This window comes from Poecilia formosa, unplaced genomic scaffold, assembly GCF_000485575.1.
Source record: "Poecilia formosa unplaced genomic scaffold, Poecilia_formosa-5.1.2 Scaffold10, whole genome shotgun sequence".
Classification (NCBI taxonomy): Eukaryota; Metazoa; Chordata; class Actinopteri; order Cyprinodontiformes; family Poeciliidae; genus Poecilia; species Poecilia formosa.
The window spans coordinates 932,661-950,517 of record NW_006799949.1 but is presented as its reverse complement, the minus strand read 5'-3'; the positions used below and the strand labels follow the sequence as shown (position 1 = coordinate 950,517).

General features: G+C 39.3%; 1 protein-coding gene across 5 annotated transcripts in view; it reads right to left on the bottom strand.

Annotated features, from left to right (window-relative positions):
* The window catches only part of kdm4b (lysine (K)-specific demethylase 4B), a 57,747-nt gene that overhangs the window by 11,464 nt on the left and 28,426 nt on the right, over window positions 1-17,857 (bottom strand). For 4 of the 5 annotated variants that reach the window (XM_007541250.2, XM_016665166.1, XM_016665175.1 and 1 more), the window contains 6 exons: window positions 11,798-11,901; window positions 10,118-10,255; window positions 3,869-4,065; window positions 3,520-3,770; window positions 3,177-3,382; window positions 1,963-2,086 (listed from right to left, as the gene is read on the bottom strand). In XM_007541250.2, the coding sequence (XP_007541312.1) occupies window positions 1,963-2,086; window positions 3,177-3,382; window positions 3,520-3,770; window positions 3,869-4,065; window positions 10,118-10,255; window positions 11,798-11,901 (1,020 nt within the window). The remainder of the gene's footprint in view (window positions 1-1,962; window positions 2,087-3,176; window positions 3,383-3,519; window positions 3,771-3,868; window positions 4,066-10,117; window positions 10,256-11,797; window positions 11,902-17,857) is intronic. The other variant, XM_016665165.1, reaches the window with a different exon arrangement.

Sequence of the window (17,857 nt, the reverse complement as noted above, 5' to 3'; positions counted from 1 at the left end):
AAGCTCCCAGGCCTCTGGTAGAGGACCCGAGCTCAGAGGATGAAAGAGAGAGAGAGACAGAGAGAGAGAGAGAAAGAGAGAGAGACCACCCGCGGAGGGTGAGAAGGGAATTTTATTTTTTTTTATATATATATATATAAATTTAATCAAACCTGACTTTCCCCAACTCTGAAACGGGAAGATTCTAAGTGGAGGCTTTGAGAGATGGAATAGCTTCCCTACTCTAGTCTGATCAGATCTTCTGGAACATTATTTGATAGTTTCTTGGACAGCCGACAGGCTGCGTAAAGTCTTCTTTTCCTCTGAGTGGATATAGTTTCTCACTGACCAAGTTTTTTCGCTTTTGTTGTCGAGCTTTGAGTCTCATCTGATAAGGGATGTCTGATCTGGAGCCATAGCGTTGGGAGCTCAGGGGTTGAATCCTTCTCACAAGGCAAGTTTTCAGCCTAATGATCAAAAGACCGGGGTCTTCTTCTACTGCAGGGTTCGTTGTCCATTTTGATCTTTACTTGACTTCCTGCCTGAAGATAACAATCAACTTTCCTCCTTCCTCATGCTGTTTTATGAGGTTTTCCACCATACAGATATGCTTCATTGGTTAGTTCTGTTGCCAGACTGTCTTGGGTAGATGTCAGCTTCCCCATCCCGTGAGCACAAAGAAAGTGCATGATCTTATACCTTTATAGTTTCTTCAAAGTAATCGTCAAAAATCACTACTTATTTAACTAAAATATATAAGCATTAGAATGTCTTATTCAATAAGTAAAAATGCCTCCTACTGAAACCAGCTTGATTTAATGTAAGGGCATTTATTTAAAGAAAGCCAGAATAATTTTACCATTTGAAATTGCATTCATAAAACTATGTTAGTATCTGCTTTTTGTCTCTTTTTTTTTTCAAAGCGTTTATACTTTTTTTTTTTTTTATCATTTTATGCATGGAAACAAAAGGATGGTCTCACCTATTTTTGACAGCCCCAACTGTGCAAAGACCCATTTTATAAAACTACATATAAAGCATTTTTAAAAGATATCTGGAGGGAGGTCTTGGAAAGAAACAGCAATAAGCTCGAAGGCAACACTGTAGTCAGTCCTTATATAATTGGTGATGAACACAAACAGCACAAGCATCAATAATTTGCCACTCCGGGTCAGAATCAATTTTGCAGCGTAGCCCTTGAGCTACTGATCCACTTTGTTTTGTTAGGCCTGGACAGAAGTCGGGCAGATCTTTCACAAGATTTCCCCTTAAACTGTTGTCTATTTTCCCACCACTGCTCCTCCTCCTCATTCTTTCCCACCATCCAGCCCTCTGAAGGACAGACAGAGTGTAGTCCCCGGCCACACAAGCTAAAGTGACTTTGAAAGCAGGTAATTGGAAGTCATGATCCCTGGATCAATAAGTGTCAGTCAGAAAATGAAAAGGAAAAAAAAAATGGGGGAGAGTAGGAAAAAGAAGCCTTGCCATCTTGATTTCATTTATTCCAACAGGGAACTTTAGTCCAGCTTGTTTTTCTTTCCTCAGATCAATAAAACAAATAAAAGTGGTGTCCTCTTCAGTTTGAGCACTTTAATGGAGAGAACAACTACAGGAATGAATAACAGGAGGGATTAAAAAATTATGTTTGTTTTAGGTCATAAGTAATTTTTCCAAACCTGAATGTTATTTTATTGCAGCTTTTTAATAAGATCCCTTTAAGACCAAATTTAAAATGGCAATTTATGGGTAGCATAAATTTATAACAAGTCTGCTTCCTTCTAACAGTTTCTTTAAGTGTTTGTATGACCTGGAAAAAGTATTCACTTTGCCTTTTGCAGCTGTAGTTAGGATTTATGTGAAGCTCATTGTATTTTCACCCTGCTCAAATTTAGATGAAAATGCAATGCTCCATCCTCATCTCTAAACCATCTGTTTACTTAAATGGTCCCTTACAGATGAAAAAAAAATAAAAAAGTCACGCACCTTTCTCAGTGGTCGGGTCTTGTTTGACGATGGACAGAGGCGAGCGCATGGGTGGTTTACTAAGAGGATGGCGCCGACTTTTCTTCACCTCCTTTGGCATTTTCATCTTAGTGAAAGTCAGCTGCTAAAGTAATAATAATAACACATTCTTTAAGTTTTCAATATTGTTGAATTTAACAACACAGTTGTCCTGGGTCATTTGCTGCATGTCTTTCCCCTCTCTCTATTCCATTTCCTGCCAAGTCACGTCTAAATAAAGGCCACTAGTGCATAAAAGATTTTTATTTTATTTTATTTTTTTAAATTTAACTATTCAAAGGTTGTTCCAGGATTCCTTTCTTGTAATAAATGATTCTGTTAGAGAGTAAGCCTACAATTATTTTGATACTACTAGTATTTGTCCTCAACCATGTCAGATGAAAAATACTGCCAGAATAGGACATGTACCGGTGTTTGTATTGCTTTTGTCAGAAATAAACAAATTAAGCTACCATCTAAAACATTCCAGACCAAACTAAGAATGGTAAGAATGGTTGGTGATGATGACCTTCAGGAGACTGAAGACCTTACCGTTTTTAATTAGTAATGAGCAATCTGCAGTTTGGATTACCACTGATGTTGCAGTAGTGGAATAAGGCAAGCCAGATGGTCATATAATAGTATGTTTATAGCAAGCTGTTTGATAACTTGTTTCATCTATCCTTGATATCCAGCCTCATTCTAGCACGAATCACTACGTCGCCAGCTTAGCAAGCCATCTAGGGTTAGAAAAACTATATACAAGTTAAAGAAAATTGCAGCATGAATTTTCACATCAGGTGAAGTTATTCAGTCAAGCAGTGCCTCTTGTTTTGCATTTTATGTCCAAGTTAAAAAGGAAAAAACCTTTTCTAAACTGTATTCACATTTATCCTAGAACAAGTTTTGTACTGTAAATTGGACCATTTTTTTATCTTAAAATTGCAAATATGCAAACCCTGCCTAGGTAAAGTCCCTCAAGTATCATGATAGAGCTTGTCTTTGTTTCTGTAAGTGGTTATTTTCTATTAAAAGACTTGAAAACAAACCAAGAAATTGCATTTCATAGGGAACACACTGGACAATGACTTTTGTGTATCATTTCATCTTAATTAAGTCATAATTACTGCCTTTAAGATCATGTAAAATAAATATGTGTATTTAGACATTACAGTTTTATGCATGACTGTTTTTACCTGAGCAGTGTTTATTTCCATGCTCATGTCTTCGTTCTTAATCGACGATGTATCCACGTTCCTATTGGCAGATTTAGCAAACTGCTCAAATGCTTCTTCAAATCCAGAGATGGGCCCTTGAATGTTGGACATCCTCTTCTGCTTTTTCAGTTTCTTCTTCTCAATGTCCTCCATGAAGTTTGGTGGCTTGATATCAACTTCTTGCTCTAACAAAGACAATTAAGAAAAGTTCATGCTTAAGGTAATGTCGGGGATTTAAAACCACTGTTGGTTTTAATGAAATCATTTTTTATTATAATTCTAGTTTGGAATATAATGGTCTCATCTGCGGGCTCCCACTAACCTTCTGCTTTCACAGGACTGTCTGCTGCCTTCGCAGCGGCCTCGGCAGCCTTCTGCTCCTCACGTTCCAAGGCCTCCAAGGCCAACATGGCTTCCCTGGCTAAACGCTCTTCCCTCTCTTGTTTGCGCTGAGCCTCGCGCTCCTCCACCTGACGCTGATACTCAGCTGCATTCAGCTCAATTCCCTCTTCCGCCAGCACCTTCACCTCCTCAAGCTTAAGGCGCCGGACCTGCTTCATCTTGTGCATTGCTCTGGTGTGCAGAGAACACAGGTAATTATAAATATTGGGTAATAATAAGCAGATCTTTGTATATGAAGTCTCATAAATGATACATTTTGGTCCTCTTACTTTTGCAGCAGGTTTTGCCGGTAGGCGATCCTCTGCTGCCTCCAGCTCTCCAGTTCAGGACTGGACAACTCTGTAGCCTTCAGATGATCCAACACTGTGATGTCTTTGCCTTGTTTCCATAGCTCGTAGCGACTCGGTTGCAGGCAGCGAACAAACACATCCATCGAGATTTTCACCATGTCCTTCCGGCAGGAACACTGCAGGGGAAGAAAATTTTTTTAAAAAAAACCAAGACAAAAATGAACAAAAATGCACAGAGAGAACTTTGTTAGAACAGAGAAATGCTGCAGGTAAAAAATGATGCAAACTCTCTGTAATAAATGTTTAAAAAGCTCCTAACCTGTGAATAAATGTCACTCTGGTGTTTTCAGTCAAACTACAGATGTTTGACTGAAATTCCAGAGCAGCAAGATTATAAATGTATTGGGGCACAAATTATGCAGAACTCTTCTTTTCTCTCTTTCCATCAGATTAATTACGGTGCAATTGACGCATCTTGCCTTGAGCCTAGAAAGGCAATATCCAAGCTATAATCACGTAGAATTAACAGATTTATAGTCAGAATGATTTCTGAGAGCAATTTATCGTTTTAAAGGTCAAAAAGACACTGCGTATAGGATTTAAAAAGAGGGTTTTTAAATATCAGGATGGTAAATCAGTAAACATGCAGTGCCTTGCAAAAGTATTCACACCTATTGAACTTATGAACTTTCACATTTTGCCACATTCCAACCACCAACTTCAATCTTTTTTTATTGTCAGACTTGGAAGAGAGCATCTTGACATAAAATTTTCAGTCTTGCCTTGATTCCGAAACAGATTGGGACTTTGCCAAGAGTCAAGTCTTTTTCACCTTCTAACAGGTTATCTTCTACGGCTCATCCCAGAGGTGAGGTAGAACTCATCTCTGGTCCTTCACATATTTGCAGTGTCCCTTGAATAACGTGTGGCAAAACTGGGCTTGTTCAAGCTTTTGTCTTGTCACTCTTCCATTAAGGCCAGTTCTGTTTAGTGCGTGACAAATGCTTGTTCTTCAACAGATTCTCCCACCTGCGCTGTAAAGCTCCACAGCTGCTTCAAAGTTACAATGCATTTCTTCTGATTAATGCTCTCCTTGCCCCGCCTGTCAGTTGGGCAGGTAGGTTTGCACTTGTGCCATACTCTATTTATTTTGGGATGATAGAACAACATGTTGAAAACTAGAAATGTTGCTTTAAAATTTCACCCCTCTGCAACTTTTTCCTTCACTTGTCTGACTTTTTTTTTTTTTTTTTTTTGGTGTTCATGATGTTGTTTTGATTATTTTTAAAACGACATTAATTACGTTGAGATTCAGTCCGTTTGCAAACTTCAAACTTGCAAAGGCAATTGATTGCACTGTAATTTAACTAGGGCTACCAGAGTTATGGGGTCTGAATACCAATGCATGACAGAGTTTTTGAAAACCTTGTATCCTTTTCTGTTACCCTTCCAATTATGCACCACTACTTAATTATATTGAGAATTGAGAGTGCAACATGACACAATGAAAAAAGGTTTATGAGATATGAATATGTTTGTAAGGCACTGTACTTCAGTGGGAAGAAAAAGTGTGACAGACGCATCTGTTCACACTTCAAAATGTCTCCACATCCGTCAATGACAACATTGAACTCTGTGAATCATTCTGCTGAGTGAAGAAGGCAGCAGCTGTGTAATGTAGCAAAAGCACAGAAATAAAAAAACCAAACCGGCAGAAAAAAAAAAAAAAGAAGAAAAAGTCCAGAAAGACGTGAAATAAAAACAGCAGTGATTCAACAAACAGAAATGAGGATAGGATAGATGGAGGGAGGGGGTGAAATGTTTTCTTTTTTGCTTTGCTTGCTGTATTACATTCTGGCCCCCCCATCAGCCTGTGAGCTGTACTCGGAGCCTTATGTTCAATTATGGGAAAACACAACAGCTCAAACAGCCAGAGCAAAACAATATCCAGCCAACATCTCATCTTGGCACCACTTGACAGGCGGAAACATTAAAATATGGTATTGGGTGGAGAGCGCTGGAGTGGAAGGGGGGGAAGGTGCTGTGAGGGGTTAGTGCATCTGACTGCAGCCATCATGAAACATTCAAAGGAGTGTACCAAAATGTGCTGCTTTTCTTTGTGTACAGCAAGTTGTTATTGTTATATAACGGTTTAAAGTTAACAGCCAGTGCCAGTATTTTCAAGGACCGAGAAAAATACATTTCATTGTCTGATAAGTACTAAACACATTCCAAGATGCCCAAGACTTGAGATTACAAACGTGCCGAGGCAGACAGTCAATGAGCCACTTGACTCCTAATGGAGCTAAATTGTTTACTCAAAAGCAAACCAGAAGCCAGAGGCCTTTTAATGGACCCTTGAACTCAATGATAGTGCAATAAACTCTGATTTGTCTGTTGTGACCCACTGAGGCCACAAAACTAAGACTATCTAATTTGGTATTATATTAAGGAGGATCTCATACTAATAAACTGAAAAAAGTATTTACAGGTCTTGATTTTTTCCCCATACGTCACACTACAATAAGAATCTATGTATTATTACATTATGTATTATGACCAACAGAAAGTGGAGCAGTGAAATAGTAGAAAGTTGTAAATGCTTTTACAAGTATAAAAAGTGACATGCATCTTCAAGCTGCCTTGCTTTACTCCAATAGTTCTACATTTTATGATCTTTAAAGATTCCACCACTCCAACAGAAAAATACACAAGTACAACAACAGAATACATTTTCACAAAATACTAACAATATTACATAGATATATTTATTGATATGTTCTGTCAGCTTGCATCATTTATGATGGTGCTGTATACATACAACATGCGGATTTAATTCAAAAATCAAGTTTTCTTGCTCAAGTAGGAGTAGTGCATTGGTGAAGGCAGACAGAGTGACAGCGATGTATGTAAAAAATTCATTTTGGAAGTTGAGAACTACAGTATTTCATATGATACCACTCATCCTTTTTAATCACTGGCTTTACAGTACAATCTCTCATTTCCCATGTATGCCCCTCTGAGCACCTCTGGGGTTCACAGGGTAGCAGAGGTCCATGAAGTGTAAATCAGAGTGGTTTAAAACATCTCCGGTCTGCTGGCGAAGTGGGCAGCCAAGTGGAGAAGCATGTAGTGTAAATCTGTGGTAAGAGTCTATTATCTCAATGTCAGCTCCCTAGATGTTCATCAGTCTGGTGGAAATCCACCACCAGTTCCTTGGTTTTCCTCAAGGAACTATAGTTCTGCTCACACTACTCCACCAGTCATCCTTGCCTGACATGAGGCCGACTATGACAGATATCTGAGAATTTTGCAGATGGCAGAATGGGGAGCCTGCAGTGCAGAAGGTGAAGAGGAACCAGGCCACTACAATTCCCTGGGAGACCCCTGTACTGCAGACCAGTCTGTCAGAGACACAGTCCTGTATCCTCACATACTGAGGGTGAAGTAGTCCAGTTCCACTGGGACATGTGGTGGTCCACTTCTGATAGCTTCAGCTTGTCCCTCAGAAGCAACAGCTGGATGGAATTAAAAGCACTGGAGAAATACAATAACCAGATCCTCACAGAGCACCCAGGCTTCTTCAGGTGAGTTGGAGCTCAGTGCAGGGGTAGATGATGTGAGGATACCCAAGTAAGCAGGCCAGAATTCATGGGGGGACAGATGGAGCTATATATAGGGTAGTCCTGGAAGAAGACTTGTTAAAGGCTGAAGTTAATTTTCGAACAGGAGGATGGCACTCCTAGAATGTTTTAGAGCAACACCTGTCAAAATGGTCTAATCAAAGTCCACACCTGGATCCACTTGACTGAATACAAATATACACCCAAAGTTGCAGCTTTAATTGCTGAAAGGTAGTTTAGAAAGAAAATAAAAACACCCACTCGTGATGTTAAGGCACATCTGAATGCCATATTTTTTATCTTGTAAAATCCTTTCAAAAACGTGTCATTTTTATTTCACTTCACTACTATTAAGTAAGTTTTGTTGGTTTATCACAAAAAAAATCCTAATAAAATACTTTGAAGTTTGTGGTTGTAATGTGACAAAAATGTTCAAGGAGAAAACTTCAAGTTGTATGAATGTTTTTTGCCACCTTTTCAGGAAAATTTGAAGGGGGGGAAAAAAAATCTTGTCAGACCAAGATAACTTCGCAACTAAACTCGCTAATAAACTGAGGTTCACTCTCCAAAGGAAAAAGGCCAGCAATTTCTTCTGGAGAATGATTTGAGCTCCTCTCTCAGACAGGAAAGAAAAATAATTACCATGACTTCTTTGAGGAGCGGCAGCAAACAGTGACCGAGCACCAAACGAACAGAAAAGAGGCTTTCACTAAAAATCCAGCCAACTCCGAAGACAAAGTGTTTATACTCGGCAGCATGTGACAGACGACCGCCATAATCTTGAGGATTATTTTAACCAGCCGTGCTTCACTGCTGTCAACCAATCTCACTAATGAACTTCCAGTTTATAAAACCTACAGTCACTACTTTTGTAAAGCTATTCGTCTTTATTCCTTATGCAACTTGTACACATAAGGAACATTTTAAAGTTTTGGATAAGCTTTTTTTAAACTATGGTGAAACCACAGAAGCTATTTTTGTGCCATTTTATACTTATACATTCATGTTTATCTGACAAGCAGTGAAATAACTGTCAAATTCCCCCCCAAAAATAAATAAATAAAACAGTTGGTGGCTAATGTGCAGATTGGAAGGTTGAGAGGACAGTTAATTAAAACTGCACTGTCTCCTAAAGAACAGAGGTACATGCAAACGCAGCATGCGAAAACTGCTGACAGCATTCCCGCTTTGACCGCAGGTGTGTGTGTGTCTTCTCTCAGTAAGTCAAGCAGATGGATCAGCAGTTGAGGAGGCTGTATTTAATAAGAGCGGGACATGAAGCACGGCCTGGCTCCCCATTTTTCCTTTCTCTGTGGTTTGCTAGCAGACCCAAAACGGTGACAAATTTCATACCGCGACCCATCGCTCTCTGTCCTGTTCACTGCTGACAGAATAGGGCTCAGTTTGAAAAAAAATAATAAATAAAAATAAATAAATAAAAGAGCGAGGGGCCAAGACAGCCAAACAAGTTGTTGGATGGCTGGCTGAATCAAAGAGAAAACGGTGGAGGCATTCAGAGAAAGGGAGAATGAGAGGCTCAGTTTTTACTACTCGGTAGCGTGGGCGAACTGAACACAGCTCCGTACATCTAACAATCTAACACTTATTAAAAGTTCAAGTTTATTTATATAGCACATTTAAAACAACTGAGTGCTGTGTACATATTTCCTGCTGTAGTCAAAGCCATTTACTCATAATATTCTATTTTGTCAACAAGAACCTCAATGAGAATATTGATACTAACTTTTCTAAGGACGGAAATACACTGAACTTTCTGGGAGACTTTTGCTCAGGCTGCATTTCAACATTTCTCTGGCTCCATGTGGTGCACTGTAAATTTGTAAGCCTAGTTTAGCAGAGCAGAAAAGACCCCTCTTCTTGATCAAACTGACAAAGTGAGCTGGAGATGCTCCCCTGAGCACTGGAGCCTGGGCTACTGGTTCTTAAATTACAAGCGGTCACATGGGTAAAGTAGGAAGGCTGGAAATGAGAAGGAGTAGGAAGGGAGGGAGATGTACTTCTGCAAACTGGCACCTCATAAATCTGACATGCAGCCAAGTAGAGAGAAAGACAGCGAGGAAACACACACACACATCCAAAGAGAAAGAGAGGGAGGAATGAACAGCAAAATGAAATGTATAGAAAAGAGATGAGTGCAGAGGGACTTTATTCCACAGGACATTGTAGTTGGACTCCCTTTCACAAACCTACCCATGCCCTGTCAATTTCATGCTCAACAGCCCACAGGCAAAGAGGCAGTTTGCGTCAGCGCAAGGATTCAAGTGTACAGTCGGTGTCAAGAACAGATGGTGTGCAGCAGAGAACTAGACGCTACTTTTATATATCGCTGTGATCTATGTCTCTATCCCTTAAGGAGAAGGAAAGCTGCTGAATCACATCAAAATCTATTTTGTTTCAAGTCTTCATTCATCTAGAGAGAATGTTATAATTAAGACATGAGCATTCAAAGGGTCAACCTATTAAATATGTCAGCCTTAATTTCAATTACATAACTGTCATCAAAACTCTGGAAACACAAAACCTCCCATGAACAAAGACACTTTGAACATAACTTAGAGTAAATATCTGATCTGTCTCGTCTTACAAGTGTAGCGTTCTTTCCATAGTCGACCCAACGTAGAGTTGCAAAGTTTGTGGACTCAGCACAGTTGAAGCCGTGGTTGAAGCCAGCGTGGTAGCCATATGGAAATGTAATCATGAACTCCCCTTCATTCTGAGTTATCTGTTGGGACACAAAATACAAACAAGAAACGAAATGCATTTCAAATGTAGAAGTCAAATAAATTGTGGGATAGGCCAACTATGCCCACTTATAGTGATCAGACCTTTACTGTCCAACTGTTTAAGGTATTTGTTACAACTGTTGAAACAAAATAACTGATAGCTTACAAAGTGTTCCCAGTTCCTTGTAGAAGAGGTACTTTTTAACCAAATGATGGACCATTACAATTTCTCCATTGAAACATATACACCTACTCTTTATCTGATATGTACGAAACTATAAAAATGCATTCCGGTAAAGGGTTTTCTGTGGATATAAAAAAAAAGAAAAAGTGGAGCATTTAAATTTTATGCTTTTAAAAGGTGTGGAAAGCATGAGTATTTGAGCAGTTGATCTATCATTTGCTGGGTCAATCAGTAGAAAATTGGGCCATTTTTGTTACTGGCTAGTGTATTACTATCTAATCCATAAATGATAGCAGTTAAATTTTAAGGTTAGAATTTTTTAGATGAGCAAAAAGTGTAAAACATGATTATTAGTCATCAATCTCAGGCAAAAACAGTCAAAGTTTTAGAGGCAATTAAGGAGTTTGGCTCCTCCAGTCGAACTTAGCTGCATCTCCCAGAATTTAACATCTTCCTACAGGCTCCATGTTATTCTGACATTTCTTAAGAATATGCGAACACCTTAATTTCATTCTTTCTTTGCATATTGCCGTGAAACCTAAGCCCTGCATGTGCAACTGCGAATCCCGTCGTCTTTGAGAAACTTGCCTGCCTGCAATCAAGAGACACATCAAGCCAAACGGAAGTACAGGCATGAGGGGAGAAATGGGTAGGGAGGCTGAAAGCGAGACATTAACTTCCTCAGCTAACAGTAATGGTTCACATATCAAACCAACAAATCCCTCTTCGCTCCGGCAAGAACAAAGGAGAGTTTTATTTTTACACATGAATCGGGGAAAGTTCACCGGTAGGTGTGCAGAACGCAACATGTTCACTGTGATAATGACGTCCTGAGGGGGGAGTGCTGGGAGAAGTTAAGTGGAGGGGGTCTTATGCTGGCTGTGGGGAACTTTGGATGTCTGCCCTGTGCCCCCCCCTTCAGTTTCTCATTAATTTTTGCACTGTGGAGGTTTGTGCTGCGACAGAAAGGTGAAAAGATGGCAATTCATTTTCTGTGACAGGCACCAATGACGATCTTTACTCATGGCGGCGTCAACGCCGAGTCATTTGAAACAAGCCCAACCTCCTCTGTAATTTATGGATGACCCAGGAAAGGGACACCGAGTGAGAAAACATAACTTTACTGACACTATCTTAATTTTGATATTTCAAACTTAATTCTCTTGTGCCAACCACTAGAGCCAGGCCAAAAATGAATTAATGACCATCAATAGAGGCTGCCAATCAATACGTCTTTAAGTGCCTGTCTTCTGACGCAACTTACTGGCTGAATAAAGCCACAAATGCTTCTAGATAACAACAAATTGATCATGCTGATCAATAAAGTGTCAGCTTATGTCGTGTATGCGCCACTCACCCTGTCAAAGGGAATGCCATATTTCTTCAGGATGGATGGAGATATCAGTGTCATCTTGTGCCGGAGGAAGGCATCACAGCCTTGGGAGCTGCCAGGGAAGAAACCTGAAAGGATTGACAGAGAGCATGTGGCGCTTCAAGAAGGTGAAGGAAGCAATGTTTAGATCTGCTGCTAACATGCACCCTGACTGGTCAGATTAAGTTGATGGCCATGAGCAGTAAAACTGATGTTCAGGCATCTACCAGTGTGCGATAGACATGGGCCTGACTGGGTTTTGTGGTGTCCCTAAACATCCTACTAACAACTAACAGTGGAAAATTGGGTTTAAAGGATGACAATGATCCTAAAAACACATCAATACTGGTTTTGGAATGGCTGCAGCAGGCTGAGGATATATTTTTTATGTCCCTGCCAAGAAACCAACTACTTTTAAATTAACTCTACCAATTTTAGCCAAAGCGAGGGGTCAAAGGTCCCACCAAAAGCTTATTGATGGCAACTAAAATGTGCAATTTCTCTGTAACGTGCTAAGGTTAAATTAGCTACAGATTAATGGGAGTGAAAGTATATGTTTGAGCCTACAAGAAGTGAAACTAGGTTGATATTAACAACTGATGTTGCCGTGTTTCTGGGTGAGTTTGTGCATGTGTTCTTTGTTTGGTCATGTCACAGTGACGCACAGGGTTGCAAAGTGCTGAACTGAAGCAGAGAAGCAATGTCAGCGGAGTGGTCGCTTTTTCACGTTGTTGAAGTGTGGGGAAATATGTACAATACTGGTAAACATCCGTTGTCAGTCATTACAATGATATTAGCGGCTGTCAGCCCATGTAACTGAAGCTGTGTCTTTCACATTACTCCAACATGGAAACTGCTTGAATAAATTATTAAAAGCCCAGAGTTAATATGACATCTATGGTAATGAACAGCCAAAACATTAAGGCTATTGATAGTCCAGCAGAAAACAGAGGATGCTGGATTCTTCATTCGATTTCTACAATATCACTGTTAGGTTCCTGATTTTTCTTAACCAGAACAACAGACAAAACATCTTAAATAAACCAGGCATGGTGTTTCTGTTAAAAGAAAAAGTCTGATTCACAAAATTCACAGATTTCCAAACACTTAGATAATCCAAATGTATTTTGACACCCACAATTAAAGAGCTTTCAGCATGTGAAAAATAGCAGCGTTTATCACATTACTGTTATAATCCCATAACCTGGAAAGGGAAATCCAGTTTCCCCCAGTGACACGGAAACAAATTAATTTGCTGCCTTCAGTGCGTTATAATCGCATTACCAAAGACCATGTAAATGCATCGATTTTGAGGATTCAAGTTGGATTTCAGGAGAAATCTGATGGATTGCAGCACTAAACTAAAACCAGGTTCCATCACCTCAAAACTGTGATGCTACTCAAGCCAAACAAAGAGGAAAATCTTTGCCTGGAGATCTGTGGTGTAAAATGAATGGAGGGAAACAATTTTACAGGAGAATATCAAAGGTGACCTATTATGCTTCCTGGAACAGGTTAGGGTAGGTCTATGTGCTATGCAAAACATGGCTTTACCTTTTTAGCACAAAATTATTCTTAGATAAAGAGATGTTAATCTGGTCAGTTCTGCCCATTTTGAATCCCTTTCAAATTGAGCTATTTGGATTTAAAGTCTCGTCACTTTAAATCCAAATAAGATACTGATGGCCACGCCCTCCAACTCAGCTTTTACAATCTCACACGAAATTGTTGCAGATATGTAATTATATAACCGTCCATCTTTAAAAAGCAAGAAGAGCCTTCTTCGCAACCAACAGAAATGCAGGAGTAAAACCAGCCAAACGTGCCAAAAAATGGCTCTGTATTTTTTTTGTTTTTGTTTTTTGAAGTGCTAGGGCTGTTCTTAGAAGCAGCTGAGACCAAACTTGAAGCACATAAACCTGCAAAATGTGAATAATACTAAAAATAATAAATTCCCTTTATAGAAAGAGGACATGTTCTTTTAGCAATGTCCTGGCTACTCTGTATTCTTTATGCAAAATAATTAATCCTAAATAATATAACTTTTTTTTCTATTGCTGTACTAAAACTGCTGATCCTAAGTTCCAAAGGTCCTAACTAAAAACCCTTGCAGTGGCAGTATTTTCTAAGACCTGTTAAACTATGTGACGTGCAAATATACAAAAAAATAAATAAATAAAAAAAGGTTACTAATCTTTTAATAGGCACACCAGAAATTGTTTAGCTGCCTCAACTTCTGATGTTGCCTGTTTTTATGTAAGATAAATACATTTCCTTAATGGCACATACTGTCTTGAGATCATAATCCAACTGACATTTTGGAGGTTTAAAACCCGCGCTCGCCCTCTAAAACAAAGGCTCGTTTATGTTCTTAGACGGCCTCAGACGGTCTGTGCATAATCGAAAGAAAGAACTTTTTCCCCCGTTGACAACGCTCCCATTCTTTATAGTCTATACTCGCCTTTACTTCAGAGGAGGGGCTCCATCTAAGCCTCCCACCAGTTAAACTTTAAAGTGACTGACAGTATAATCGGCGCCCATTTCATCCTTCATTTTCACCACATTGTTTCAGCCTCTGTTCCTCCCTACAAAGCAAAAGTGGGAGAGAGGGAGTCCACGCTCTTGCTGCCCTCGTGCTTGTTGGAGCTGATAAAAAGGTGAATAATGTGCTGACAGAGCCTGGGTATTAATCCCCATTAAAATGCAGCTGGCTCTCCGAGATCTCCACAGGGTAATATTAACTTAAAGGTTTCACTCTGTCCTTTTGAGTTTCAGAATTAGGCAGCTCTCTCTCTCGCTTTTCTCTGCCTTTTCCCTGCTTATATACAAAGTCCAACATTTTGGGAGAATCTATAAACTAAGTGATACAAATTACAGGTGAACTTGAACCCAGAGCTTGATTGGAGTGTTTTCTTGACTACAGTCTGTGTACTTTTGAGCATTTCTGCAAAAACCGTCAGATTGGGACCTCCATAAACATCATGGCTGCGTGTGCCAACAGTGGCTTTAATGGGTCATGTGTTGGCCATTTAACAGCTGCTTCCATCCAAACTGACAGCTGCTAAGGTATGATCTGAGGACTAATTAATATAGAATTAAGAATTGTTTTACATGATGTGAATTACCTTAGTTTAATTTCGTTTGAGCAAATCAAGCCACAGAATGCATAGAATTGTACTTTTTAACCAATTTCATTGGAAAAAACAGGGTTTAGCTAAGCCTGTTGCAATAAGCAATTAATCAATCACTTGATAAATCAAAATTAGTTTGATAATTTCAAATATAATTCTTAATTTTGAAGGGCTGTGTTGCTGACAGACTTTATAATCTATTTTATTTATATTAGTTTGTGTGATTTTCATTTCCAATTAATTTATTGTTTTTGATTGTTATGTTTTATTTTACATATTTAAAATGTCTTCCAGTTCCAGTGTTGTGTTCTGTACAAAATTAAAGTTTATTACTCTTTGATAGGACAAACTCTTAATATAACGCCATACATATATTGTGTGAAAATGGTTTATCGCAATAATTTTTTGGACAGTTTATCATCCGAAAAAATTTGCTATTGTGACAGATGTACTTTTAAGCAACTACTTGTTTCTTATATTCCAAGTAAAGTGCGACATTTCCCAGCTATTCTATCCTTAAAGGACGACATTCATCACTGGTTTGTTTTGAGCACGTTGCAACATCACAGACTGTCATGTAGTTCGGATTAACCCACTCTCCATCAGATTCCCAATCCCCCTCTCCCTCTCTGACTAACATGCACTACTAAAGCTAATCCCCATTGATCAAAATAAGAGAAAGACAGGCACGCAAGATCTTAAAAAGAAAGTAGGGGATGAAAGTAGACGTCATGTGTCACAGAAAGAAGACAGAATGGGTTCACTTCACTGCGTCTCATTTATCCACCTCAGATAATGTGTCTTACTTTGACACTGAATATGGCACAAAGAAGAATATAATTCAGATTATCATTTCACTGAGAAGGCAAACTCAATAAGCCCCATATATAAGTGCTGCCAGGGGCGACATACTTTCCGAAAGCCAGCAGGTGGCTTAGACAATGAAAAGCTGGGATTGGTGATTGAGTATTGGCAAATGAGAAGGTGAGCTATCATATGACCAATGCAGGAACGTGTGCAAAGAAAGGCAGCTACACACGACATTATCCATTACATCTATGGGACTGAAACATACTTTAGTTAGGCTGTTGCAGACAACTCAACACTGTTATGCTGCCAACTCGCCAAGCAAGACAGTCTCAGGTGTGAGGCAGCTGACTTGTGTAAGAGTAGACCACCTGTTTCAGCTCAATTTTGTGATTTCAGTTAAAAACACAAAGACCACCTTTGTGTGGTGGATATTTATCAGTAGCATTTTGGGAAGGCATCAGAAATAGAATACCCCATTTGGTTTCAGTTGTGGGTCGTTTCTCCACTAGGTGTCGCTTCAAATCTAACTAAATTGAAAAGGCAGACACAATAGGGGCAAGCCTTTTAAAAGGGTGGTTGTCCAACCCACATAATGACTGTTCTGAAGCTCTGTGATATTGCTGACTTGATTTGCGTGTTGCCACTGACCAGAGTCAGCTCAGAATGGGGTCTAGATGGGTCCATTTGTAAAAAAGAAAAGCTTATTTTTGCTGCAGTGAACTAATTGTTTGTGTCACCATATCTCTTTCTAAAGAGCATACTTGATCTTGAGATTCTAGTAAAAGAATAGTATTTTTTAGATCTTAATAAACTAAAGCAGTATTTTTTTCACTAATTCTACTTAGGAGGAAAACCGTTCACAAGACTTTATTTGATAAAATAAAACTAAAACATTGATTTCTTCAAGTATTTTGCATAACTCTGCAAGAAATCAATTCGTATTGTTATTTATTTTTTTCTGCTTTAGCCATGTTTCTGTGAGATTTCTGTTTAGACAGCAAAGGGTTCAGCTCTAGTCATGGAACCAAACTAAATGAAACCACAACAATTTAGAAGTTTGAGTTATTTTCATGAACTTGTACAAAAAGTTTTTTGAAATTTTGAAGAAAAATAAATACCGGTACATTCAACTCCCATTAAAAAATCTTTTTAATTCACCATTCTCTACCCTCCTAATCTGTTAAGCAGACATTTAACACAAACATTTTTCCAAGCTGCACTTCTTCCCTCAGCAAAGTGACAAAAGAAATCATAAGAAAGTAGGACATTGATGCACATTCCCACAGAATACGTGTCAAAAGGTTTTTGTAGGGCAGAGCCCCAGAGTGTGTGACTGTATTCAGTAGAAATACATTTCTCAGACAAGAAGGAACTGTTGTTGGATGTTATGTTGTCAGAAATGGAGCACTAATCTCTCCAAAGGTCAGCTGGATTTCCCAGCTTACATTAGTGCTGTGGTGGAGAAGCTCCCGATTGACATATAGGAACTAAGCTAAGGCTGAAGAATGAACCTAAACTAAGACCGAGTCAATGGCATTAAGCATGGTGAGCTCAGGCTGAAAAATACAACATTGTTGAGGCTGGAGACTGGAAACATAACACGGAGTGTCGCATGGAGCTGGAAGCAGTCCGATTTTGGCAGTGGAACTGATGATCGGAGATAGACTAGGGCTGAAGCTGAGGGAAAGATGAAGCTAAGGTGTGAAGCATTTTGAAAGCAAGTCAGGTCTGTCAGAAAGGGCTCACCTTGACCCCCCATGGAAGATGAAACAGAATGTTTGGAGCTTGTTAAATTCTTCTCCTATATGATCTACTTGTAAAAAGTGCAGCTGCAGGCTTAAGCTGAAGGCCAAATATATTTGAGTTTGCATCAAAATAATAATAAAAAAACCTCTAATCCAGTGGTTCTTAACCTTTTACCGGACCTGGACCGAGGCTTTTAGACGGATCAGAGTCCGCCTCAAACCGGACCTGGACCGAGGCTTTTAGACGGATCAGAGTCCGCCTCAAATCGGACCGGGACCGAGGCTTTTTGACGGATCAGAGTCCGCCTCAAATCGGACCGGGACCGAGGCTTTTTGACGGATCAGAGTCCGCCTCAAAT